The 26,160-nt window shown below is 36.9% G+C and overlaps 2 protein-coding genes and 1 long non-coding RNA gene across 8 annotated transcripts; 1 reads left to right on the plus strand and 2 right to left on the minus strand.

Annotated features, from left to right (window-relative positions):
* Positions 1 to 548: 548 nt before the first annotated feature.
* Positions 549 to 15,138, minus strand: LOC113675533 (serine/threonine-protein kinase RIO3). Its single transcript, XM_027192128.2, has 10 exons — positions 13,107 to 15,138; positions 11,929 to 12,051; positions 5,936 to 6,031; positions 4,929 to 5,050; positions 4,629 to 4,778; positions 3,868 to 3,995; positions 2,809 to 2,991; positions 1,722 to 1,881; positions 1,140 to 1,418; positions 549 to 1,035 (listed from the first exon to the last, which is right to left on the minus strand). Exons 1-10 carry the CDS (start codon positions 13,318 to 13,320, stop codon positions 940 to 942), a joined length of 1,551 nt encoding a protein of 516 aa, XP_027047929.2. The 5' UTR covers positions 13,321 to 15,138; the 3' UTR covers positions 549 to 939.
* On the plus strand, positions 8,021 to 10,750 carry LOC149052962 (uncharacterized). Its single transcript, XR_016188521.1, has 4 exons — positions 8,021 to 8,244; positions 8,367 to 8,551; positions 9,593 to 9,718; positions 10,119 to 10,750. It is a non-coding gene; the product is annotated as an uncharacterized LOC149052962 (long non-coding RNA).
* Positions 15,139 to 16,886: 1,748 nt separating the features above from the next.
* LOC113675551 (uncharacterized) lies at positions 16,887 to 25,993 on the minus strand. 6 transcript variants are annotated; one of them, XM_027192152.2, is made up of 8 exons: positions 25,830 to 25,993; positions 24,313 to 24,433; positions 20,732 to 20,895; positions 20,514 to 20,590; positions 19,819 to 20,282; positions 19,102 to 19,396; positions 18,459 to 18,563; positions 16,887 to 17,910 (listed from the first exon to the last, which is right to left on the minus strand). In XM_027192152.2, the coding sequence occupies exons 2-8, from the start codon at positions 24,403 to 24,405 to the stop codon at positions 17,861 to 17,863; spliced, it is 1,248 nt and encodes a 415-aa protein (XP_027047953.2). In that variant the 5' UTR covers positions 24,406 to 24,433; positions 25,830 to 25,993; the 3' UTR covers positions 16,887 to 17,860. The 6 variants fall into 6 exon arrangements, with proteins under 6 accessions (XP_027047953.2, XP_027047952.2, XP_089068784.1 ...); XM_027192151.2 differs by lacking the exon at positions 25,830 to 25,993 and adding an exon at positions 25,360 to 25,685; XM_089212658.1 differs by lacking the exon at positions 18,459 to 18,563 and having other exon boundaries at positions 25,830 to 25,992.
* Positions 25,994 to 26,160: the final 167 nt, after the last annotated feature.

Raw genomic sequence — 26,160 nt, forward strand, 5'->3', positions numbered from 1 at the left:
CCAACACTGATAGGATAGAGCATAGCATTTGTATCAGAAAGGCGCCTGTTTTCAAAAGGTTCCCCAAATTATATCACTTTTAACCCTTTAGACTCTAACATCAGCATATTCTCCATACTGTTCTCTAAACATTTCTAAGGTCCTGACTAGGAGAATTTGTCTAACAATCAAGAGCTTCATTGGTGATCAGTTCCTTTATTCTCATGGCCTTCAGGTTTAATTTAGGGGTAATATTGGAAACCAGGATAAGCTCCAGCTGGATGGGCCCCTTGGCTCAAGTTCAGAGTATACATTTTTTTAATGTCAGTTTTTAAATGTCTAGTAACAAATAATACAAACATATAGTAGTACACATGATCAAAATCCATTCACAACAGTACTGACAGTCGTAACATGGAGCAAAACAATTTACATAGTGCTGCAGTTACAACTAAGAAGTAAAACTATACTTCAATGTTTAAAATGTTATTTTTATAGTCTTCAATTTCAGTCTACTGTACATGTATTTATGGATTAAATAAGAGTGTAACTCCTTTGTTAAGTTTTCATTCTCATTCTTTAATTCTTGCAGTCAAAGTTTTGCAACAGAAAGTCTGCAGAGTGTTAGAATCTGAATATTGTTAAAATGTTATTCCACAACTTGAGGAAAAGGCTAATTTTTAAATTATCAGCACTAATTCCCAGCACGATTTTATTTCAAGAATATCTTTAGAACATACAGTTCTTGATGTCCAGTATACTTGCCCAGATAGAGATGGGTATGCCTAATGTTCTACCAGGTACAGATGTACATATCTTTGTTTGAGAGACACCTCTACACAACAGTGTATTAATCTACCACAAAGTGGAGATGTTTGAGAAGCAATTTTCATCAATTGTAATGGAAGAGTCGAGGCATACATCTGCCCTGTGAGTAATTTCTAAAACCAATCATTCAAACTAAGTGCTTGTCTTGTTAAAAAAGTAATCAAAGTTGTATGGCTCTTCGTTCTTTCTCCCTCCAATGGAAAGTTCATGTTTCTCATAAGCTTGAACCTAGAAAGAGAATTGAGAAATCATTTGTGAGAGAACTTTGACAGCTGAAGACTGAAAACTTGGATTCAGAAGGTGAGAGTCAAGGTCTCAAAGAGAGTTTTTACCTGGGAAAGAAAACCTTGGTCTGTGCTGGGTGTGATGTCCAATTGTGAGACCTTATTAAACAAGTCGTGAGCTGGTAGAACATCAGGAACTTGGCACTTGGTGAAGAACTCAACAACATTTGTGCAGTCTCTATAGAGAAACTCCAAGGCATGGGGATGCATTGGTTCCACCGACTGACTGACATCAATAAACCAGACTTTGTCTTCGTGCCACAACATGTTATATTCACTCAAATCAGCATGAATCAGCTTGCATTTCTGGTACATTGTACACATCATCTGCAATATCACAACATTATCTCTCCAATCAAAATATAGATTTATCAAGTTTTTGTTCTAGTAAAGCCTAACTGCCACAGGCCACTGACTTTTGTCTTTAAGCAATTAAATTGTATTTTACACAATTTTGGAGTACTTAAGTACAAAACTAATATGGCTTTCCTCGAATTTCATTGAAATGACTGTGGTTTCTTTCTCATTTTTTCTTACATTTTTATTTCCATCTAAAATTATAAGGTTGAGAAATGAATTCATGTGCAGCCATTTCTGAACAACTGTGAATATATGACTATCATACTGTACCTGAACACACTGTTGGTAAGCCTGTTGTAATTGGCGTGCAGACAGAACAGCATCTTTCAGTTTAGGTGCAGGTTGTTGATTCTTGCCAATAAAACTCATGATTAGTATATGTTTCTTCAGGAGTGCCACTGATGGACATGGAATACCAGCTTTCTTCATTCTGAATTAAAAACAATTCCCAATTAGTGCCTACATCAGTGGGAGACTGGTGGCTAAGTGTGTTAGTAGACGGGATTCCTTATCAAATGGAGAAGTTTGTATCCATGATTTTCTTCCTCTCTTGGCCAAGACACAATCAATTCCACCGTACCTACAATGTTTTACCCTTCAGGTATATAAATGAGTACTGGCACACTGTTACAAATACACGACAAATTCCTGAGGGGCTTGCAATAAAGACTAGCATCCATGCCCATGGGAAAGGGAAAAGAAGATATTTACAGTCCAAGTAACTTAAGTGACAGAAGCTGGGAAGTCAAAACATATAAGACATAGCCTTTGAAACATTGCCACTGCTTTTCAAAATTATGTTTCAATGTTGTTATTTCAACCACCACCCAAAAACCAATTATTTGAAATTCAAATCCTTTTGTCAGCTAAGTTATTACAGATGCACTGTGGCATTATGTGAAGTTGTAGTAGCTCATGTCTAAGTCCTTTTAATTAATAATGTACACCATTGTACACTAATATGTAGATATATGAGTAGCACAAGTCAATGCTGGCCAAATCCTTGGATCTTGAGTTCACTGGAAAGAGAGTCTCTTTTAATAGAACCTATTAACAGTGACTATGAAGATGGATACTTGAAAGTAGAAAAAAAATTCTAATAAATTGAGCAATAACAAACATATAGAGAAAGATGTTTTTCATCTTATCAGGAGCATGGGACAAAGAAAAATTCTGAGTTCTCATGAGGAATTGAACCTCAGACCTTAGGATTCCATGCTCCAATGCTCTACCACTGAGTCACAGAGATTTGATGGTGAGGGAGGCCCATTACAAAGTTCATTAATGACATGCACCTTGCATACTGCTAGGATTAGTAATGTTGATGGCACTTCAAACAAACATATACACAACACACCTGCTCAAATTGCACATTTCCTTCTCTGCCCACAGCTTGATGATTTTTCTGGGATTCTGCTTACTGAAGCGATCTTTAAAACGATGATCGTCTTTGATATACCGATCTCTGGTCTTGAATTCATTCAAAGTTGTTTTGAACACTTTGACAGCACATTCTTCTGGCATTGGTTCCTCCTCTCTCCTGTTCATTTCAAAACACAAAAATACTTGACATCTCTCTTCCAGTAACAAAAAGACAATAATAATCATTTAAGTTACTAATTTGACCACTTGCCTCAATGGGCATTTCCAGTGATAATGTCAACAAATAAATAAAATTAAACATTTTTAAATTAACACAAATTTGCCAAAAATCCCATCTGGCTGAAGGTGACTTGATTATTAACAGAGCACAGTCAACAAGAAAGCAGGCCACCAGGAACAAATTTGGTGAGTGGTACTATAGAGTGCTTTATACCACAACCACCAGACTACAATGATCCCCTAAAATCAGTATACATAATCTCCATACTTTCTCCAAACATTTCTTAAGGTTCTGAAAAGGAGAATTTGTTAATAATAATCAAAAGCTTCTTTAGTTGTTGATCATTTCCTTTATTCCCATGACCTTTATGATTTATTCAGGGTTGATCTTGTAAGGAGAGATTGGATGCCAATCACTCTTTGGGGTTAAAGGGTTAAAAGCTAGCATATTTTTTTCCCCACTATCCTTAAAATTTTACTTTTGTAAATTTTGAAATGAGCCTGAAGATCTCTTCCAGCAGAGCATTTTGATATCTTATCAGGTCACACTTCTCTTCCAATCAAAATTTTCAATACAATTGTGTCTCTGAGTTCTTGCCCTTACTAGGCTAGCTTAAAGACTTGGAACTGTAATTACATTCTACTTGATTACTAAGTATTACAGAATGATACAATTTCTCCCTCAAAGTTTACCCTTAAGAGGATTGTCTTTTTCCAAAACTTTGACTCAAAAATTTCATATCTCCAAAACAGAAAATGTTTTCTCCTTTCATTTAAAACCCTTCCAATGCATTTAACTACAGCTGATACAAACCTTCCACCATTAGCATGAAACACACAAGCCTCTTTTCCTGTACTGACACAACCATTTACAGCCTCCAGAACTTCTCCATTCACCAGTTTGTACAACATCAGCCTTGTTTTGGGGTCTAAAACTTGCTCCTAAAACAAACAATCAATATAATGCAACTGTTACATGTCACATAATTATCTTACCAAACATACTTAATAGTACATTTTTTGAAAAATATATTTGTTTCTTATTAGTTCCATACCCAGATACAGTTGCAATAAGCAAGGTGACTCAAAATTGGTTTGTTTTATTTGTTAATTCTTTAACTCCATCAAGTAGTTCCCTATTAGATCACAACTACCATGCTTTTTAGTGTCCTTTTTCAAAGTTGGTGTAAAGAGTAGCCCAGTTTTTCTCCAGCAGTTGTGATCATATGACTTTTCTAGGCTCTGAACCTGCCAAACAGCTTTTTAAAAACTTCACTAAAAATGAGTTTTTAAGTCCCTAGTGCAATTCAAAGTTGAAAAATTAGTTTTTACATGCCTAGTGCAAGTTGGAAAAGGAGTCCAAACAAAAAGCTAAAGAGGTTTCCCAAGTGTTTTCTCTATTAATTAAGGGCTTCCATCTGAAGGTCCTTTGGTTTACATGTTTTAAGGGGGAGGAGGCTCTTGGCATAATGCACTGGGGGTGAGGTGGTGAAAGTAAGAATGAACAATTCAAGCTTTCATGTATTTTAAGACTCAAGGTAATCATTAAAGTCAAACAGGAATATCATAGCCTACATGTGTTGAATGTTCCTTCTTCTCGTGGAGACGTGCACTCTGACGCTCTTCACGGTAAGAATGTTGTTTCAAAGTGTTGAACACTCCATTAGACAGCTTGAGATCCAGTCCTGCACTACCAATATCACCAGCAGCAAAACTTGGTGGAAACTGTGAGGGTAACCACAAAAGAATACTAAATGGAAACAGTTCTTTTATGAATGCTCCTTCACCTCACTACTTAACAATATTATATTGGCAAACGTTTCCCCTAAATTCCTATAATGGTAAAAGGAGCTCTTACTTTGAATTAGATCTCACCTTTTCCATGATCTTTACATTACGACGACCACACACTGTTGAATCATGTTTGGTGATTATTTCCTTTTTATTATTGCCAGAAGATTGTTTGGTCTGAGGCTTTGGATGCCTATGAGGAGGATCTGTTGAGAAAACCACAGTCACACATTTTATTCAAATATAACATGCCAAACTTTCTGAACTGCGACATTACTTTCTTGCTTATACTTTTTGTATGTAAGCTCTCATTTAAGTGCTAAACTAAAAGAAAGTTATTTCAGGGGCTCAGTGATCAATAACTAAACATTGCCAAATATTTTTTTTTAACAATGTTTTTTAAAAAGAATGGTTTGAACTTGACAATAAGAGTGAGTCATCTGGTGTTATCATCCAGGTAAGAGTAGTTAAGGACTGAAATTTCAATTGTCATTATCAGTCAGAGTTTGTTAATCAAATGGTATAGATTTTGTTCATGATACAGCCACATAAGCTGCAATAAGTTTAATCACAGTGACCATGATTAGAAAACCATTTAGATCATTAAAGTTGCAGAGAAGGTCACCAAAGAAGAAAGCTTATCAATAATAAAATTTAGGGTCAATTTTGCCTGATGTTTGGAAACTTATTGGCCAATATAACCACAACATTAGTGACTCTAAGGTTTAATTAGAATTTATCAGGTCAGTTTAACCCCCTAAGAGTGATAGCCATTTAATTTCTCTTCACTGTTTTAATCCTGAATCACATAAAGGTCACTAACATTCAGGAAATAATTCCAAACTCAAGACGCTCTTGATTGTTACACAAATTCTCATTCCAAGGACTAAATCTATCATATATCTCATTCTAAGGCCTAAATCTATCAGTCAAGTTAGCTCACACTGTCCAGGTTAGTGATGACCTCTTACATGTACATGTTTGATGATGCTACTGCCAGAAAATAAAGGAAGTAAAGGAGAGAGGAAGTTTACAGATTATAACTTAAGAGTGTAGAAAACAGCTAGGAACAATCAACTTGATGCAACTACCTAATTCCTCTTCATTCCACTCATCTGACTCTGAAGAGCTGGAATCTTCCTTCAAGATTGGATGAACATTGCGGAAATTGTCAAAGGATACAGACACTGAAAACAATTAACATGAAACAAGTCATGATACAGGAAAAGGTACAAATCACTGTGAATAAAGGAATTCACAAGTGTTGACTCATGATAACCTCCAACTAACTTAAAAAGTTTTTTTTCGATTACTTTTATTTTCACCATCAACAATAATTCAAACAGCTCTAAATATCTTAGACCTCTGAAAGTTTGAGTGAACCCAAGTTATGTGTACTGGCTAACCCAGAAAAGATTACTTGTCATAAGTACACACATAACTAGAGTGTCTGACCCAGAGAAAATTCTACACCCCAGGTGGAAATCTTATTAAGATCTTGGAAGATCTTGTAAGATCTTGGAAGATCTTGTAAGATCTTGGAAGATCTTGTAAGAATCTTATAAGATGGCAATTAAGATGAAGATCTTACTAAGATCTTATTAAGAATTAATAATCTTAATAAGATCTTGCCAAATTTCTTGAACAAATCTTAACCAGGTTTGAGCATTGTAAGATCTTAAAAGATCTTATTAAGTTTATACAAGAATCTTGTAAGAATCTTGACAAAATTTAACAACACATGGGGATTAAGATCTTGGAAGGTTCTTAACAAGATCTTATTAAGTTTATTTAAGAATCTTGTAAGAATCCTCACAAAATTTTACAAGAAATGGGGGTTAAGATCTTGAAAGGTTCTCAACAAGATCTTATTAAGTTTATTTAAGAATCTTTTAAGAATCCTAAAAAAAATTTTACAACACATGGGCATTAAGATCTTGAAAGTTCTTAACAACATCATATAAAGTTCACTTAAGAATCTCAGTTGTAAGAATCCTAATCTTTAAGAAAAGGAAGATCTTACAAGCTTCTTGACAAGATCTTGGTAAGTTTGTTAAGAATCTTAATAATTAAGTAAGATTTGTAAATGTAACATCATAAAGATTCTAGACAGGATTTCATCTAAAGTTCATCTAAGAGTTTTGTAAGAATCAAAATTTTAAGATCAGTAGGAATTTAAATGTTCTTGACAAGATTTTATCAAGTTCATTCCAGTACATTCTTGAGTAACTTGAAATGCTTATCCTGTTCTGTTCATAAGAGAGCATGGGAATGCATAAGGCTTGAAACCTCTCACACATGATGTGAAAAATCCCATGTCCAAAAGGGGATCAAATAACGTCAAGTAAGCTTCCATGGTATGGTGTGCAAATTTCAGACCCGAGAACACAATACACATGCAGCTGCTTTCTAAAGAGGTAATTGTTCCACTGGAATTATGGTATCAACAGATTAAATTTGGACAGACTTTTCAGATTACATTTGATGATTGATTATGAAATATACTGAACAGCTAGTTTAAATAATCACTAATCATGTTCATAGGGAGTGTCTAGAAAGGGATTAAACCTTCCCATCTTTGCCTTGAACATTAAGACACCCATAGATAATGTCACCACATTCCACAAGCAAGAGACTTTCGCTGATATGGTTCAGAAAAAAAACATGGCAGTATGCAGACAGATGGCAGAATGAAAAGATGTATTTAAAAAAAATTTATAGCTAGCTACTTGTAAAAATATTTTTCAAGAAAGTTGCACGAAATTTGTACTTTCACCAAGGCATTCCACGCCACAGCGCATACGCAGAATTGCAAATTGTACACTTGATCGTTGTTGTTAACCGTTTTTGCATCATATCGTTTCGGACAAAGTTCGACAGAAATTCTACTTTGGTCGAGTGTTATCTGCCTGGTTGAGAAATTTAACTGTGCCTTACAGCCCTAAAGAAGAAGAATGATTTTGAGAATTAGGATTTTACCGACCAAATTCTTTACAATATAACTAACAAATAAACATCGAAAATTTGCAGACCGGTCAGATGGCAGAAATTAAAAGTATTTTTAAAAAGTTTATAGGTAGTTACTTACAAAATACTTGCGAGAGTTGCGTGACATTTTGTACTTTCACTAAGGCTCTCCCCAGTCTCCCGCTACGGCCGGCGCAAAATTACAAATTGTTCACTCGACCGTTGTTGTCAACCGTTCACGCGCCATTTCGTTTCGGCAAAGTTCTACAGAAATTTTACTTTGGTTGAGTGTTATCTACCTCGTTGCGAAATTTAATTGTGTCCAAAGCCCTGGCGAAGAATAATGATCTCGAGAATTAGGATTTTACAAGCCAAGTTCTTTGCAAAATCACTAATGTTACTGTCGCTTAAAATACAGAAAATGACGCAGTCGGTAAGTAACATGAGTTTACAGCACACCAGAGAAGATAAATCGCGTTTTGCTTTTCTTGTGAAAGAACACTACGATTACACATTCAAGGTTGCGATATCCTTGTTTTATTCTGTCACGTGAAGTGGCCTCAGGTGAATAGTTTACACATCTAAGCACATAGAAAGCACACGTATGATTGTGCACGACACTCGCTTCATAACTCAAGGAACACATTGGTCTTGGTAGTTTAAGTATCTTGAGAAGATTTCCAAAAAAGCAACTAGTGCACGACTGCAACTGAAGCAAATGAAGGCAAATCATCCCGAAGGTAAGTGCTACTGACTTTTATTCATTAAGTTCACGTTATCAACATTACACATCTGCTGGAAGGTGATGCGATAGACTTATTTCTCGCACTTTTTAGATTCTTTTAGCATGGACGAAAAAAGTGACGATAAGTTTATGTAATTGCAAGGCCACGGTATTTTTATATAAGGCAAATCATAAAATCTCGTCAGGGTTCGATTTCGTCAGGAAGCGTTTTTGTTTAGAATTGCGTGGAAACTGACACGAGATGTAACGCTATCATCATCAAAACCCCGTAACGGCGGCTGCTAACCTTACTGCACTTGTAGCAATTCTCTCAAGTCAGTTTTAAAAGAGAGATTGTTCCGGATTTAAGTGTTGTAGGCAGAATCATCGTAGCTTCCAGTCGTCTCGCATGGAAATGGTTCACAATAAACAATTAATTTGTCTTCGGCTTTACTAATAACCACTAGAAGTTAAGCTAAAAGGGTGCAATAACAACGCGAAATCGATTATGGAATTACTTTATTCCCAAATAATGAATTATAAATTGCCACGTTCTACTTAAAAGTTTCCACTGATGATGATGATGATGAAAGCCAAACTTGGTTCGATTATCACGACCATGTCCACAGTGATGGGAATCTTCCCAAAGCAAACAAAAATTACCAAAAAATGGGAAGTTCTTCTGATGATGTAAGAACTCTAAATATTCAATGTTGGTGCATGATAGTTCATTTCCCCCCCTCCTTCAAGACTTCATTGACTTAGATGGCTTAAGGAAGAATTTTGGCACTGTTATCCTGTCAATTTTTACTCTAACACATTCTATACCTGTATTAATTCCATGCAACATTTTTTGTATTTTGTTTGGTTCTGTTTAGTTTTTATTTGTTTTGTTTTGTGAATGTGTGTGTATTTTTTTCTGGTTTTCATTTAATGCTGAGTCATGATTCCTTGCTTCCCTTTCTCACAATTTTCTTTGTTCTAAAGGTTAATGAAACTTAATTCAGTGGAGGGATTGCTCAACAAATGTAAACATTTTTTCAATTCATATTCACAGGAGAACTGGAGAAATAGGATCACCTGTAAAAATGATTTTATCCTGAATAAAGTAGACTTTGAGTCCCATCTTAATGCTACAAGCACAGAATGGGATAGAAGGGTGGCAACTCCTGATTGTAAAAAGGTAATTTTTCATTTATCAACTTTTTGTGGGAATTTGGAATAGCTGTTTCAGCAGTGCAAAGCGTAAACAAAGTTTGTTGGATTGGAGTTGGGCAGTGCAAATTGCCAAGATTCATAACTGGGAACCTGTGCATAAAAATTTTGCTCTTAAAGATGATAAGTTCTTGTTAAAGATAGTCACTACCTCCTTTCCTTTGCGTACAGATGAGGCATGATGGTGATCAAGGAGAACCATTGAGAGGCTCCTCCCCTCTACCTTACTAAGTACTCCTCACAATGAAACCAAGCTCCTATTACTCCTCTCTGGCAGGGATTTTAAAAAATACGCTCTCAAGGTTTTAGTATATTTTGTACCTGTATACAAATTACTATTTTCTTTTTTTCTTTTTTTCTTCCCACAGGAGCCATAAATCAGAAATTTGGTGATGCCCAAATGAATAAGAGGTGGTCTCAAATAAGGCTCTACTTGAATAAAAAAAATTGCTTGGATTCCAAGAGAAAAGTTCACAATGTAGAGGGCAATGTTGAATGAACTAAAGCTTGGTTGATATTTGTACAAAATTGAAATATTTGCAAATTTGCTTGTCAAGTAGCTGTCAAATTGACTAAAATGCCAACTGAGATGAGTGTTGTGAGCTTTAATTCTTTGAACACGTTTGCTGCAATACAAAATTTTTTTGTTTTTTTTTGTTTTCATGCTTAAATTATTCTAAAAGAAGAAAAACCATTGCAGTTTGAATCAAACGAAGAACAATTTAAAACTGGGACATGCCTTTAGTTATTATGGCTTATTTGTGTAAGGATAACTATGGTAGTTCAAATCAAACTGTCAAATGACTCCAACAATTAAAACAATTGTTTTTTTTTAATTTTTAAAACACACCAAAGGGAAGAACAAGAACTCTTCTTGTACAGTTGTCATTTAAATCGTGCATGTTTACCAGTTAACGTTTCTTATCAAGATATTTTTTAGTAATTAATTTCACAGTGTTGAGAATTTGCAATAAATTTTGCTTAATGTTGGATGAAGAAATTCTTTCTTAGTTGTGATCTCCATTCCTCAATCATCCAGTTACTGAATATTGCATAAACCATCAGTTACCTACTATGGTCTGAAAAAAATATGATACTTAAGAATTTTTACAGATTCTGCAAAAATTCTTGTAAGTTGTTTGAAAATCTCACAAGTTCTTGTAAGTTCTTTTAGAGATCATTAAGAAATTGTTGAGAATCTTAACAAGTTCTTTTGAAAACTTGTGAAGGTACTTAATTAAGATTCTTGTCACAGGAATCCTACCAGATCTTGTAAGATTCTTGTAAGTTTCTTACTAAGATACTTATCAAGATTCTTAGTTAAGAATCTTATAGAATCTGGTAAGATCTTGTCACAAGATTCTTACAAGAATCTTGTAAGATCTTACAAGATCTGGTAAGATCTTGTCACAAGATTCTTACAAGAATCTTGTAAGATCTTACAAGATCAGGTAAGATCTTGTCACAAGATTCTTACAAGAATCTTGTAAGATCTTACAAGATCAGGTAAGATCTTGTCACAAGATTCTTACAAGATCTTGTAAGATCTTACAAGATTCTTGTAAGATCTTACAAGATTCTTGTAAGATCTTACAAGATTCTTGTAAGATCTTACAAGATTCTTGTAAGAATCTTACAAGATTCTTGTAAGATCTTACAAGATTCTTGTAAGAATCTTGTGACAAGATCTTACAAGATCTTGTAAGGTCTTACAAGATTCTTAATTAAGAATCTTAATAAGAATCTTAGTAAGAAACTTACAAGAATCTTAGTAAGATCTTAATAAGATTTCCACCTGGGACAAAACCAAAACCCTTACGATTTCAAACTTTGGTGTGAGGTTTTACAAGATAATTTGGTATCTTCACCTGAGTTGATAATATAAATTGGCCACCACAAAGAGTTTCTAAAGCTGATGTTCCAAGTATTAGCCTACCATTGGAGCCTGTTTCAGTTCTCTAAACCCTTCAAAACAGCTTTAGAAACCCTATACCATGGCTAATTTACATTGTCAACTCTGTCAATTGATAAAACTGAATTACCTGATGGCCTAAAGGGCTTCTGAGGTTTATCCCCAGGAGCTATATGATGATGACGACTGTTTTATGTGAAATAATTTCAATAAAAAATTGCAACACTGCATAAATTTACATTTACCACCAGTTCTAATTTTTATACCTTTACTTTCCCCATTGTATCTCTTTTCCATTGAATCAATTGTGCGATCATACTCTTTATCATACTCAAGTTGCATCATTTGGGCCAAGAGAAAATCATTTTCAGTGTCTGGACTTGTTCCTCCTAGAAAAAAATAACAATATTTTATTGCATAATTTAGAATTACACTCAACAAAACATTGTGAGGAAATATCATCTAAGTCACTTTTAATTATTAATCTCTTTACACATCCTGAGCTGCTGACAAGGAGAATTTGTCCAATAATCATACGCTGCTCTAGTTGGTTATCACTTTCTCTATCCTTATGGTCAATAATGTTTGGTTCAGGCATGATGGTGTAATGAGAAATTAGATGCTAGTCACTCTAGATAAGGCTTTAAAGGTTGATAGTAGAATAAAGACTTGTATTCAAAATTATGAATGCTGAATAAGCTTATTTCATTAAACTGATTGTCTTCCCCGTCAAGGAATTAACTGTTTGACGCCTTTGAGTGACTACCATCTAATCACTCCTAACCAAGATATCACCCCTGAATCATATACATGTACATTAATATCATGAAAATAAAGGAAATGATCACCAACTACAGGAGCTCTTGATTGTTAAACAAATTCTCTTTGTCAGCACCTTAGGAAATGTCTAAGGAGCAGAATGGAGAATATGCATACTGACATCAGTGTGGAAAGGCTTAAGCAGTGATTGTTAGCATTTATTAAAGTCAACACAATGATGTTGCAAAGGTAATAAAATGCATTACTACTTTCAAAAATTCAAAAATAACACAAAAAAACAGTAACACATTGTTTGATGAGGTGATTGAAGTGTGAAGCAAATGTTATATTGGGGTGACAGCAGATTGCTCACTTAAAACCGAAACTACTAGAAAATCATGTTCAACATATACTCTAAGACTTGTCATACTGGGATTTCTGGAACGTCAAGCAAATGCCATACTTGGGTCACAGCAGATTGCTCACACAAGACTGAAACTGCTAGGAAATCACGTTCCATGTAAAAAAAACGGATCACCACAGATTCAAAGAGAGTACTCAACATTCGCATGGAATAAAGAGAGGAAGTATGAGTGCAGAGGGATTCTCAGTAAGTGAATGTCACATGAAGACAATCCTATTTTTCCCATATCCTAAAGATTCACCCTCAATGTTGGTTCATCACCTTCAAACGTGTTAGCAGATGAAGCTTTGTCTACTTGAAGATGATATCCAGCCAAGTAATCCTCTTTAGCTTGAAGTTCTTTGGCGATTTCTTCATCCATAACCGAAGCCAAGGAACACGGTGCCACAGGAGGACTTTTTCCCCATGGACTCAGTTTTTTCGATGATGTATCACCAACAGAATTATTTACAACGATATTTTCCGATACTTCCATAATTTAAAATAGCCTTATTTACAATTCTGTATAAATATATCCGAATTCAAAAATGTTACTTTGGAAATTTATCTGTAAACGTTTGGAATTTCTATTAAACACCGGAACACGAAGCACCAAATTGGGAAAATCAAATAGTATTGTTTCGGGTGATAAAAATTTTATCTCACTAGACGTACCTTCAAAATTGAACCGTAAGGTATTAAAAACCACTAAACAAACCTGGTTTCTTTGAAATGTGGTGAAAAAATAAGAGAGTAGGTTGTTTATGTGGGTGAATGGGATTGCAAAGATTTGAAAAGTTGTGATGCAATAGTTGCGCATGGCATTTGAAGTTTAATCACTGACCAGGCCACAGGCTCGATTACGAGCCGCTGTTCGGGAAATGAGTCTCTGCTTATGCCCACGAATTCACGGCCGTTCACAGCCGCTCCCTCTTCGGAAGAAGGGCAGAAATATTGGGCCTAACTTTTCCTTCTGATTTAGCATAAATCCACTTTTAAATAAACCGACTCTTAAAGTGTTCCTCAAACAAGCAAAAGCTTGAGCTCGAGAGGGTCCTAAGGGGCGGGGTGATGGCATTTACGGCTAACAGTTGAAATGTTGGCCATTTTACGTCTAGCGGTTAATTTATTTTCATTACGGTCAAGAAAAAATCTGAACGGTTAACTTTATTAACGACTGACGGTTAAAATTTGTTAATTTTACGCCCATCGGCTAGTTTGTTTGTTTGTTTGTTTGTTTGTTTGTTTGTTTTTGTCGTTTCACGGCTAATGTTTAACCCTATTGAGAGACTCGATAGGACGAAACTCAATCAATATATGATTGGCAGATCTGTTTTTCTTCTGTTATTTAGTCGCTAACTTTCTCTTTGGAATACGATTGGTCTATAAAACTAACTCTATGAGACACAGTGATAATCAGGTTTAATTTTAATATAGTTACAGTATTACCCCAGAATCAAACATTAAGGTCAGGAGAATAAAAGAAATCGGTTTACCAACTAAAGAAGCTCTTAATTGTTTGATAAATTCTCCTTATAAACGCCACATGAAATATGCCGAGAAAAGTATGAAGAATCTGCACACTGATGTTAGGATGTAAAGGGTTAAGGGAATTCCTGATTATCGCATAATAAAATTTTTGAGCTAGCTCCATGGCTCGTAAACCGGGTCTAAGGGCAAACCGTAGAAGCTGAGTGAACATTTTGGTCACTATCTTCATTTACCTAAAAACGTTTTAAAAAGATGAAAAAAAAGTTCCAACTTCTTTGTGCTTCTAAACAATTTTTTTTCTCTTTTTGCTAGGCGATGCTTAATTTTTGGGGGTACGAATCAGAAACACACACACTTTTCCCGTGGGTAGTTTACTTACCAAGGTATTATTTTTTTTCTATCATTTCTTCAGCTGTTCTCAATCAGTGTGATTCAAATGATAGCGTGCGAGCAGGCCCCATTATGACACGAGTGCTTCCAGTCACGCCCGTAAGGATGTGTGAGGCTTTACACAACTCACTGGCGAGAGGTCTGCCAGGGGTCTTATTGGTGCCAGACCCTCAGCAAACTACCCTCCGGCTCCGACTAGTCTCAAATCTTCCCACGGGTGGAAAAAACATACGTCTTATGGGGTTAATAACAAGGGCCTATTCGCAAACTATTGATCATGAAATAAACACACTGCACCTTTCAATGTATGATTGCTCGTGCAATCATATAATATTCTTCCAAACCTCACCAACAAAAAAGTGCTTGTCTCACCTCACTAATCTTCCAGCAATAAAGGAGAGGGTTTAAAGAAGTTTAAAAAAAAAAACTAAAACAGATGCAGTTCCTCTGATTGCATTGAGAAGTGATGAATATGTTTCACTGTAAATGAACACAATTTCCACCACATAACGAGGTATATAACAAAAAACTAATGCTAACTGCACCCACAGTGCACTGTGCACTGTGCACTGCCTTTCCGTATCGCGCTACGTTCAGTGCAATTGGTTGGCTCGGTTGTTGTTGAACACGATCTTGCACTTGAGTCTGAAGATGACTAAGAGGGCGGAAAATCTTTGTGTATGAGGCGTTTGAAATAGCTAAGCAAGATGGTATAACTATACACCCATACCAAAAAGTTATACGGTATTCTAGGTGAAAGCATAAACCTGCGACAGTGGATAGAATCCGAAAATCCTCCCACCCCTCCCCCCCCCCTTCCAGGGTGATTAATAGTGACTGGTTCCAAGGTAAATATGCATTCTTTCATCCCGGCAATCTCCCCTAAAATTATCGAGATTTTTCTTTTACTTTCGAAATAAAGTTAAAAATATTAAAAAAAAAATAAGTGATGTGAAATTTGTTATTATAAATAGTGTGATCTTATCTCCATCGACTACCTTTTACGCTAGGAATTCTCCTGGCGTAATAAACGGCTAAGAACCCTAAGGAGTTTGGCAAACCTACCTTCGTGTGTATAAAAGCAGGTATAAGTTATAGCATTAAGGACATACAAAGACATTTATGACATATAATAATTTTACTATCATAATGGGAAAAGAAAACCCTCTCTTTGGAGGTGAAATGTTGCAAGAATATAGAATGATGATAAATGTACCTCTAAACTATCTACCTTTTTGTTCATATTTTCTCCTTTTTTTCTTTATGTGCAAATCAATTCAAGAAACACTGATACTTACCGTTTTAAAGAGGATATGTTAACAGAAATTTCAACCAGGAAAATTTCATCTCTCGAGGACGAAAGACAATATTATTGCCAGTTAATGTCATCCATCGATTCGATTCTCAATAAGCGGTCTTCGTTTTTCCTGTAGGTTATGTAACCGTGTATAACGAGAGATAATTTCGTCTGAATAGCACCTGCGCGTCCAAGATAACCTAAAACTCACATTCTTAACAGTCTTTGCAAACAAACTTCCTTAAAAACGCCTACTTATTCAAAATTCGAAAATGAAATGCTTATTCTGTCACAAGAGAGGCAATTTTCTTCACAGGTTTCTCTGAAAACGCCTTTCATCAAATAGGCTCTTTATCAATTTCTTTGCAACGGGTAATCGTACTCTAAAAGGTTCCCACAGAAAATTCAAATTTTTCATCAGTTTTACAGCACCGATGAACAATAGAAATATTCCTTCTCCTGCAAATTATCTTTATCTTTGACAATTAAGTGAGGCACGATGTTTATCATAAAGAGTAAATAATTTCTCATCATCTTCTCTTGTTATTACCTGAAAGAGTTGTGCATCACAATTGATTAAGCTCAATCTTGGAATGAATTTGCAATCAGAGGTAAAAATATAGAAATTTCTGAATTCATCGTCATTTCACAAGACAATTGTAAAGCTATCCGTACTTTGGAATACTATCGTTGATGGGATAATTAAATACGTGAGAGTTGTTACCAGTTCAGGTTTAACTCCTCAAAGTCCCTAACATTCTAATCAGCTTCGGGAAGGTAGGTTAGATTACAATGATCACTGTGAAACGTGAATCAGTCCAGAAACAACTTGAATGCAAACTGTGCATTTTTTAAATTTAAAGTATAGACAGAGACGACAAATGTTCGAAAACAAAGGTTTAGTGTTTTACATGACAAATCTTTCCTGCAAAATGCTCTCCACTCTTCACGCACATCCGAATGCACTTGAAAGCGGAGACAGTTACTCGACAGGTATGAAGTTTGACGTCACCACATTTAAGTACCCTCTATCAGTAATATCAACTGAGTTGATAACGTAAATTAGTCATCGTAAAGAGTTTCAAAGCTGACGTTACAAGCGTTATCCCTTCCTCATTAGCTCTGACGAGAGGCTAACGCTCGAATCATCAGCTTTGAAACTCTTTACGGTAGCCAGTTTTCTTTATCAACTCATTTGATGATACTAAATTATCCTGCAATACTCTCCCACTGACACAGCACCACAGTTCTTTAGAAACTTACCGCTTTCATGCAATGCAATGCCTGGTTTCTTTCGACACTCAATCGTTGCAATGCGCGCCTGACGCGCAGTAAACATCTCACTGCCCCCCTATGTAGAAGCTCGTGCATTAATCACTCTATTCCCTATCTTCTTTTTCATACAAAATACATATATTTCACTTGCTAAATTTGTAAATTAAGAAAAGAAAACAACCAATATGTTATCTAGTAACCAGTGTCAGGCGTTCAGCAAGTAAAACTGTGCGAAATCTGAGCGAAATAGCAAACAGCGCAATAAACTCCTACCCAGACCTTTCATGGCCACGCGGTTGTTTAGTTATACTGTGGAATCTGGGTGCGAAATTAACGGTGCGACAGTAGCGGCAAATTAGTAATATATTACTATATTATATTATAATAATAATAATAATAATAATAATAGCGACAAACGAGGGAAGCCTAGGGGTTAGCTACTATCGAGCCGTTTAATATCGCGCTTCGTTTTACTCCGTGAACGCCTGGAAACGGGGTAATTATCTGGTCAATTCGATTTCTATCAATCTTTGGTTAGAATTACACACACTGTACAAAATCTGATTGCGTAATTTCCACCAATCTAAAGGTAATTCTCGCTATCAGTTGAAGGCTCTTCTTCTTCTTTCCGTTCTAGAATTAAAAAAAATAGGAAAAGAAATAAGCATCTATCTAAATATATATATATATAGAGGTAGAAAGAGGAGGTTTTAGGTAAGAAGCAGTAGTGTTACTATAACACATTAGGTTAAAAATGATCGCAACTTGCCAAACAGCCACTGCTCACTCATTGGATGATCTTTTCAAGGAAATAAACATGAAATTGAGGGATCATAGATAATTAAGGAATTGGCGTTTAAGAACTAGAAAAGGGATTTTAATCGTCTTCGGACTATGGTCTAATCTGCTCAGAAACCTTGTCAGATAAAGATAACAAGCCACGTTGCGATTCACGAATCTTGAAAGGTTTAGCCCAAGTTGTTCAACTCCGTTCGATAAGGGCTTACTGATACATTGCATGAGCGTTTATTGACAGGATGAAAACGGGGTGTGTCTTGTCCCATTCTCCTCTCGTCCTACGCTGTTTTCGTCTTCAGCTTTTGCCTCATGTCAAAAAAAAAAAAACAACAACAAAAACAACGAAAACAGATCACGATCTGTTTAGGCGCTCTTTGCATTACCTGCATCTACCGGAGTATCGTTCCTTTCATCGTTTTCATTAGGTGCATTAAGAACGCTCCCTTCTCCTGTGTCTTGAGGATTATTTTGTTCTACTGTCTCGGATTCTACAAGAAATAATAAACCAAAATTATGTTCATATAGTCTGTCTCAGTTCTTGATAAAAAGGTGAATTCTCCAGACTGTCGTCCCTCAATCTGAGGGAAAAAATTCCGCTGAGGGAATCTGGAATCTATTTCTGCATGTGTTTGATTTTCCAATTGATGTAATGAAATCTAAATTCAAACAAACAGACATAAACCTCTAAAAAAACCAACATTTCAGTAAGTTTTCATCGTGACAGGGGACTTTGTTTGAAGATAAAGTCGGTAAATACTCCCCTATCACATGACATCTGACGTTGCGCGGAACAAAAAAAACGGACGAGGGAAAAACAATTTCTATGCAGAAAAAAACTAGAGGCCCCCTGCGCTGTCGAAGCAATTTTTGAGGAATGTTTGCTGGTTTGCAGTGTCTATTCTCTGTCTTCATGTCAAAAATAGATATCAGTTGTTTTAATTACTTTCCAATCGCTATACTTGTTTTAAATATATTATACATTTTTGATGACATGATAGTGAAAGCCACCCTCTATCCTTTACTAACCTGTCGTAACATCTTCGGTCCCGTTCTTCTCATTGTCTCCCGGCAAAAAAATCAACCTGAGCCTGTACTGCTCAGTTTCACTACTGAAACCATCCTCTTCTTTTTCCCGCGTACTCTCAGGGGGGGTATCAGGAGACGTTTGTCGCTCCCTGGCGCCATAACCCGTTTTACTGGATGGTCTATAAGCTTCATTTGCATGTGGGTCTGTGGTCCAACCTTTAATCATATGTCTGTGAACATGCGAGGCTTCCTCGCAAGGTGAGCGTGCTGGGCTTGACCTGTTCCGTGGAATCCGCTACGATAAACAGAAAAGTTTCCTGGCTTCAAATCTATCTCAAAGCAAAAGTTAATCGATAGAGCTAATGGTTCCTTATCTTCCTCTACTCCTTAAAAAAAAAAAAAAACTAGTTTCTTCACGAGCAAAGTTCCATACAGCCAACTATTCGATGGATGCGTTATTTATTCCTAGAACAACTTGGTCGAGTTCTAAAAACATCGCAAGCGATATACAAAATAAAACTAGCAATGGGCTCCCCCCCACGACCCCAACAATCCCCGAAAAAAACAAAGCAGCTGTATGAAAACTAGAAACGACAAGGTATGCTTTCTTGACCCCACTTTTGGCTCAATATTGATTGACGCCACGAGATAAATCGTAGGGCCTCAGATATTACAATAATTTAAGTTTAATTAGCTTGAGTGAGTGTATAGTCTTACCTGCTCGTATCTTTTGATAAACTTGGAGTAGCGCTGGTAATCTTTCCACTCTTTCACTCTCTCGTGTTCTTTCAGCTCTTTATTTTGAATTCTTCTACTAAATTCATAATCCAGTAGATTCTGATACTGCCTTTGCTTAAGATTCATGAGTTGGGTGACAGAGTAGATCCGAGCCACTCCCCAGATGTACTGCTTCTGTCCCATGCTCAAATCCTCGTGTCGGAGAAATTTGTTCGTTCTCACAAAGCTTGGCAGCTCAACCGGCGTTCCGTCGAATCTCGACGGGGTCTTCGGGCGCCCTGCCGAGCGTACCCGCTCCCGTTCTTCCTGGCAGAGGTAGACCTTGCTCGGCGGTCGGTTCAACTTCGCTGCAGTGCGTATTCCTTCTCGTTCGTACATGCGAGGTGGCTGACAGGAGGCACTTCGGGAACTGTATGTTACACTGTGGTTGCTAAAAGACGAACCTGAAAAAGAACGTAAGCTATGTAGTTTCCCCACTCCTGCCCCCTCCTTCCTAAGCCTCTCCACCACCCCCATGATAAACATTAATTTGTCTTCCCGACTTGCAGTTGCAAAAAATGAGAAAGTACCTATAAAAAATCGACTTTAAAACACATCGTAAGGTTCAAAACTTGTTCTCTTAAGAGACCCGTAAGCAGCAGTCCGGTTTACCAATGAAAAGTGACGAAACTAACCTGGCCTGTCACGTGGTCTGTTATCCGGCGCTGGAGGTTTTTCTCTCACTGCGCCTGCGCTAGCTGCCCTCTCAAGACTGTCAAGAAATGGCGGTACATATATTTGAGAGAAGAATTCAGCGTGCTTCTTAAATTAGTGTAATTCATTGAGCGAAAATCAATTTTAAAAAAATTCAAATTTATCACCGCATATTTATCAAGGTCAAATGAAAACTCGCCATGTTTGTGTCCCTATGGACCTGGCTGATTGGGTCCTTCCTCCGTTAGTTCTCACGGCGCTACCAGCCCGCTGTACTGGAGGTTCAGGTGATAGGGGACTAGATGTGTGCCTGGGAGACTGTCCCTGAGAATGTGACGCACTACTGGAGGGTCTTGACTGATACTGTTTGAAAAAAAATTAAAAAATAAAAAATAAAAAATTAGGATTACAGGCTGTAACCCAAAAGCGAGACCGCACAGAATGAATTCGTGCGACGTTAAGAGGAACCACACGCGAAAGAAGCCTCTCTCGCGCGCGTTTCTGCTCCCACGCGCGCGTATTGGTAACTCTCTTACCGAGCGCCAGCTACCCATGGTAAGTTACCTTGATTTAGGTGTGAAATGTTTGGCAGGTCGCCCACAACACTTTCTACAATTCAACAACACATTACAACTAGCTATGAACACAGGATGATCCTCGCGTGGATCATATCTGCAGCATGAAAAACGAATCACGAGCGTGTGCTACGCGCAATGGTGAAAGCGAAATAAAAAGTTGTAAATAATATCCATAACACTAAACTGTACAAAAACAACCAGAGATTAAATGATATCTTCGATATTGACGGCGAGAAGTGTATGAATGAAGGCTGTAACAGATTTGCTAGCTAATCCTGCTTGGATTCGTGCGGTTAAATCGACAATTAGGTTAAATGCATGTTAATAAGCAAACCCAAACGAATATAACCATGGAAATTTCCGCAATGAGGATTCAGCTATCCTTGCGTGGTATTGCGTTACAAGGACTATGTTTGGACTTTTTTGGAGTGATCAGTTGTTCGATTGAGGCTCAATTGTTCAAAGCAACTAATCAGAATTACACCTATGAATACAAAAGGGCCGCAAACAAACACTCAAAATCTTAAAGGAAAACAAAAAACGCAAGCCTTTAAACGGAAAACATCAAAATTTTTAACACAAACTTGAAATAATTTTGCTCAATGTAACGTGCATTACTCAACTTGAAAGCGGTATTTGATGAAAGCGTTGATACAAACGAAAAAGGAAAAATTGTCAGTGGAAGCTGAAAGATTCAGTGGGCTGCGAATCGAGATAAATATCCACGAAATGGCTGTTACTCTCACCTTCCTCGACCTTCCATTACCGCAAATGATACTCAGAAACTTTTACCGCAAAAATAAGGCGGTGTTTGCATTTATTTCATTGATCTTCGCGCAGGCTGAGACCTCCAAAGAAGGATAACATGTCGCTGCTTGCATACATCAACTCACAAAAATTACTCTTAACAACAAACAAACAAACATGTTTAGACATGACATAAATAACCTTTGAAGAAGATTGTTTGTCATTTTGATCCAAGACAACAGTAACGAGCTCTTCGACCTGTGGCACAGGAACCTGTTTCCATTTCAAAGCTCCTCTCCGAACTGTCATGACTTTTCTCGGTTGTACACGATATAAAATAGCACGATCCCTCCTGATTATATTCACGTCTAAATTGGCTTTCTTTTCTTGTACGACGCATTTCACTGGTGCTAGAGTTTCCCGCATTTTCTTGGCGAAGGCAAAGGTTTAATTATCAACCTGCCAGTGCAAAACGTAGACGGTAACTATGACAGGAGGGCAAATTTGCATCGAGACACTTTACCCATTAATCGTCTCACTCTATCGCGATCCCCATGAGCTTGCTAATGAAAGAACCAACAGGCTGATGTGAAAGGCCATGCTCGACTTGTGGCACACAAAAGTTTTCACACTCGAGATTTGATTGCCGAAATTGAAAAAATTTCCATCACAAAAACAAAAAGCAGAGCTGTTGCCAGGGAGAGAATTGTTGACACTTCGGCGAAAAGAGATCAATTTCACTGTCACCAATACTGTAACAGGAAAACCACTTAAATCCTCAGCAGCTGGTTAACAAAGTCAACAGAATTTTGCTCTGTATGTAAATAAGCCTGCCACGAAATGAATTTCGACGGATACAAAAGATAGCAATCATATTCAATACATTATTGTAATCTTTTCATATTCTTTCCGTTTTAGAATTTATTTACGACTTCGGTGACTTTGAAGAAAGAAGTACCAAATTATAAATGTAAGAATTCCGCTAGGATGATTATAAAAATGAAGGAATATTATATCTTCAAAAGTTATAATTGCAAAATGCAACATTCACCGGTTTAACCTCTGTAATCCGAAAAAGAAACTTAAAAAATTAGTTTAAATTTTTTTTTTAAAAAGCGCGAATATTCAAGAAGAAGACCACGCTTCCTATTCGTTTACCAGCGTAATAAAACACGCGGAATGTTGGGAGAAGACGAGAAAAGTTTGTTAATTACGAGCCGAAGCCGAGTGATTTACAAAATTTTCGAGTGGATTGTTACGTCGGTAAACCGATAGAAAGTGGGGAATTCAAAATGCGGTCTATTGCTCTTATGAAATAAACGCCCATTCAATTTCCTATTGGTTTTTTTTGACCAATCAGGGCGCTCGTAATATCTTAGTCATGTCAGAAAAACGCACTCCCCATTCTACTCTAAACTCTTCTATCACGCAATCATTGACACAGAAAAACCAATAAGCTGAATAAGAATAAAGGTCCACTCACTCACATGTTCAGAGATTAATCAAGAAAACGCATTTTAACCGCAACGGCTACAACGATACTGGTTAAATTTGGGAAAAAATACTGTGAAACGAGCTTACAGAGTCATCTTTTCAGACTGCTGTCTTTGCAAGGTGCGATTGGATTACGGTCAAAACGCGAAAAAGAGAAGAAAACCCCGACGGATTTTTTATTTTTAAATCAGGAAAGAAAACGTTGGTCTTTCCCTTTTTTAGTTTCTTTATTTTACTTTTGTCGGGACTTTTGCTACCGTCCACACTTACAACGAGACTACAATAAAAAATATCTTTGATAATAAGACTTCAGAAGCATGATTAAGAATTGACTGATTTAATCTGTAATCTGACAAAGATAAACAACTCGTAGGAACAACCGATCAGAAAATTGAATATTTGAAAATTGCATTACATATTGAAGAGCAGGGATGTAGGTGAGGGCTCTTACTGAGATGATTTATTTGAAATTTAACTACATATAGCCTTACAATCAGGTAACAAAAGAAAGTGAATCCAAAGAATCTGTATTGCATGAATCACTTATTGCTCATCAGACAAATTGTCACTTTTAGTAAAACACAGCTTGTATGATGACATGACGCTTGCAGAAGTAGTATGGGTGTGACATAGTGTGACCTCCCCTCCCCCATTGACAAATCCCAGCTATACCCCTGAAGACAGTTCAATTTTTCAAGATGCCTATAAAATATTCCGAAAGTAATAAAGGTATCCTTCATGGTTCCCCTAGTGGTATTTAAGTTGTCTCACAGGTAAACCTAACAGATCATCACTGCCGCAGGTTATCCCAGTCTCGATGGAATGAAGTAACAAATAACTTTGTTTCTTACTCAACATAGGCTTCATATACAAGTCCATCCCAATTATCCCAGAAAATTATCACTTAATTACTAGTACTCTGCTATGTTATCAAAAACTCTCAAGAAAACTGATCGCTAACCTTCATTATCGAGGTATCGTCAAGTGACGGTTGCAGCCGAAAAGTCTTCATCCCAACAGGAGTGGATAATGAACTTTCGTACTTCTCTTGCATCTCTCGGCGAAGCCTGTCCTGCTTTGCTCTAAAAATGAAAAAGAAAATTGCGTGAATTTTGAGGCAGCGCCTCGAAATATTGTGTGACTTCTGTTTTGTCACGCAACCCTGGTGCTCAGAGCAGTATGAAATTTTACGTAACATCAAAACGCTTCGCAAGCAATCTCTCTCAGTAAATTTGTATCACATGTGTTCGACGTTATTCTGTGATGGAAGGAAAACTCATAACTAAAATAGATCCCAAAAATTGTAAATGATTGAATGTTTTTTCCTGGTGTCATTAAAATCTCAATCATTCTCGTTTTTATGCGTGACCGAAGCCGCAAAATATCTCTGTGTCAAATAAAAATTTATCGGGACTGGTTATTATTTAAGACAAAGTAGGTAAATTAGACTCCCCTGCCGTCTTTTATGAAACAGAGAACCAAAGTTGAAATCCACGTGTAAACAAAGCTGGACAAGTTGTCAGAGTGAGAATCACCGTCGCGAAATGGGATATATGTAATAATCGAATTCTCCAATCGCCTGGACGTGTTGCGAGGAATACCGTAACTCATAGAAGAGAAACCAACGTTTGAAACGAAATACGATCAGTTAAATCTTAATTACCACTAAGTTTAATATATTTCGCCATTGTAGTCCTAAGGGAAGCGAATTTGTTTGAAGTTCACTCAAACCAATAATAATAATTGTGATCGAAGACAATTTGCTTTATCTTTAAGAAACTCGACCTTCGATTGCATTACAAATTCACTGGCGGACAGAAGAATAAAATTCTCTTTCGAAATTACCCAAATATATTCCCTTAGATATTTGACTAAAGCACAAAATGTAGCCTTTGATAGCATAAGTCGATTGTTGCGTGCCTTCGCAAATCGAAGCCGGACGATGTTTTCAAGCAGAACATAGGTCAAGAGCAAAGGAATGGAGTGATGGAATTTTACATAAGCTTACCTGTTACGAAATTGCTCTGGCATTATATTTCAACATACAAACGTCTGTACTGTCAATGTGATTGCAACAAGAAATTTCGGGCCAAAATTGGCGATCATGGACTCAAAGTAGGCTGTTTAGTCACCCGCTGGTTGTTTTCGTTGTCAAGACAGTAGAGTTAACGATGAAAAACAAAAGCCTTTGTTTGAATTGAATGGTTACGGCCAATTAGCAACACAATATGTGACCTTTCAGGTAAAACACAGAGCTCAAAACGCAACTGAAGTTGATAGCTCTCAGAGCTCACAATAGCATGCCTACGTGCGCGACTAGAAAGGCTAATATTTAATATCTGTTCTAAATGGCGAATGCAGATCCCACAGACAGACAGTGGACACTCGTAGTACTCGATCCTTTTATCAGTCATAATAATTTTTTTCCGAAGGAAAATAAGGCATATGAAGTGCACGTGCGCACGATTTTTTACTTACTGCAGTTAGGTGTACCACAGTAGGCTGTTAAGGTGATCATCTGAACAGAAGACCGCACTTCCTATCGGTTTATCGGTGTCATAACCCACGCGAGATGTAGCAAGTAAATCACGAACTAGAGGCTAGCGACCTACTAACCTTGCAAGCGTTCTCCCGACATGCAAAGCGGGTTATTACGCCTGTAAACTGATAGGGAGTGTAATGTGAGGGTCTCCTGTAGGTTTTTCAGGATCCGGGAATTTAAACTGAAAAGGAGCGAGATTCGGGATTGCTATCATGAACGGGGCACGGGAATCGGCCATTTTGTGGAGCGGGATTCGGGAAATAATCC

The sequence above is a fragment of the Pocillopora damicornis genome, chromosome 1 (assembly GCF_964200805.1).
Source record: "Pocillopora damicornis chromosome 1, jaPocDami1.2, whole genome shotgun sequence".
NCBI lineage: Eukaryota > Metazoa > Cnidaria > Anthozoa > Scleractinia > Pocilloporidae > Pocillopora > Pocillopora damicornis.

Coding starts and splice junctions, on each gene's coding strand:
- LOC113675551 (XM_027192150.2), bottom strand. CDS start 22,283: ATGCGGGAAACTCTAGCACCAGTGAAATGCGTCGTACAAGAAAAGAAA. Junction 19,397..19,818: donor TTATCAAAAGATACGAGCAG/GTAAGACTATAC, acceptor TGTTTATCGTAG/CGGATTCCACGGAACAGGTC. Junction 18,564..19,101: donor GACCGAAGATGTTACGACAG/GTTAGTAAAGGA, acceptor TATTTCTTGTAG/AATCCGAGACAGTAGAACAA.
- LOC113675533 (XM_027192128.2), bottom strand. CDS start 13,320: ATGGAAGTATCGGAAAATATCGTTGTAAATAATTCTGTTGGTGATACA. Junction 12,052..13,106: donor ATCTGCTAACACGTTTGAAG/GTGATGAACCAA, acceptor ATTTTTTTCTAG/GAGGAACAAGTCCAGACACT. Junction 6,032..11,928: donor ATACAATGGGGAAAGTAAAG/GTATAAAAATTA, acceptor AATTGTTTTCAG/TGTCTGTATCCTTTGACAAT.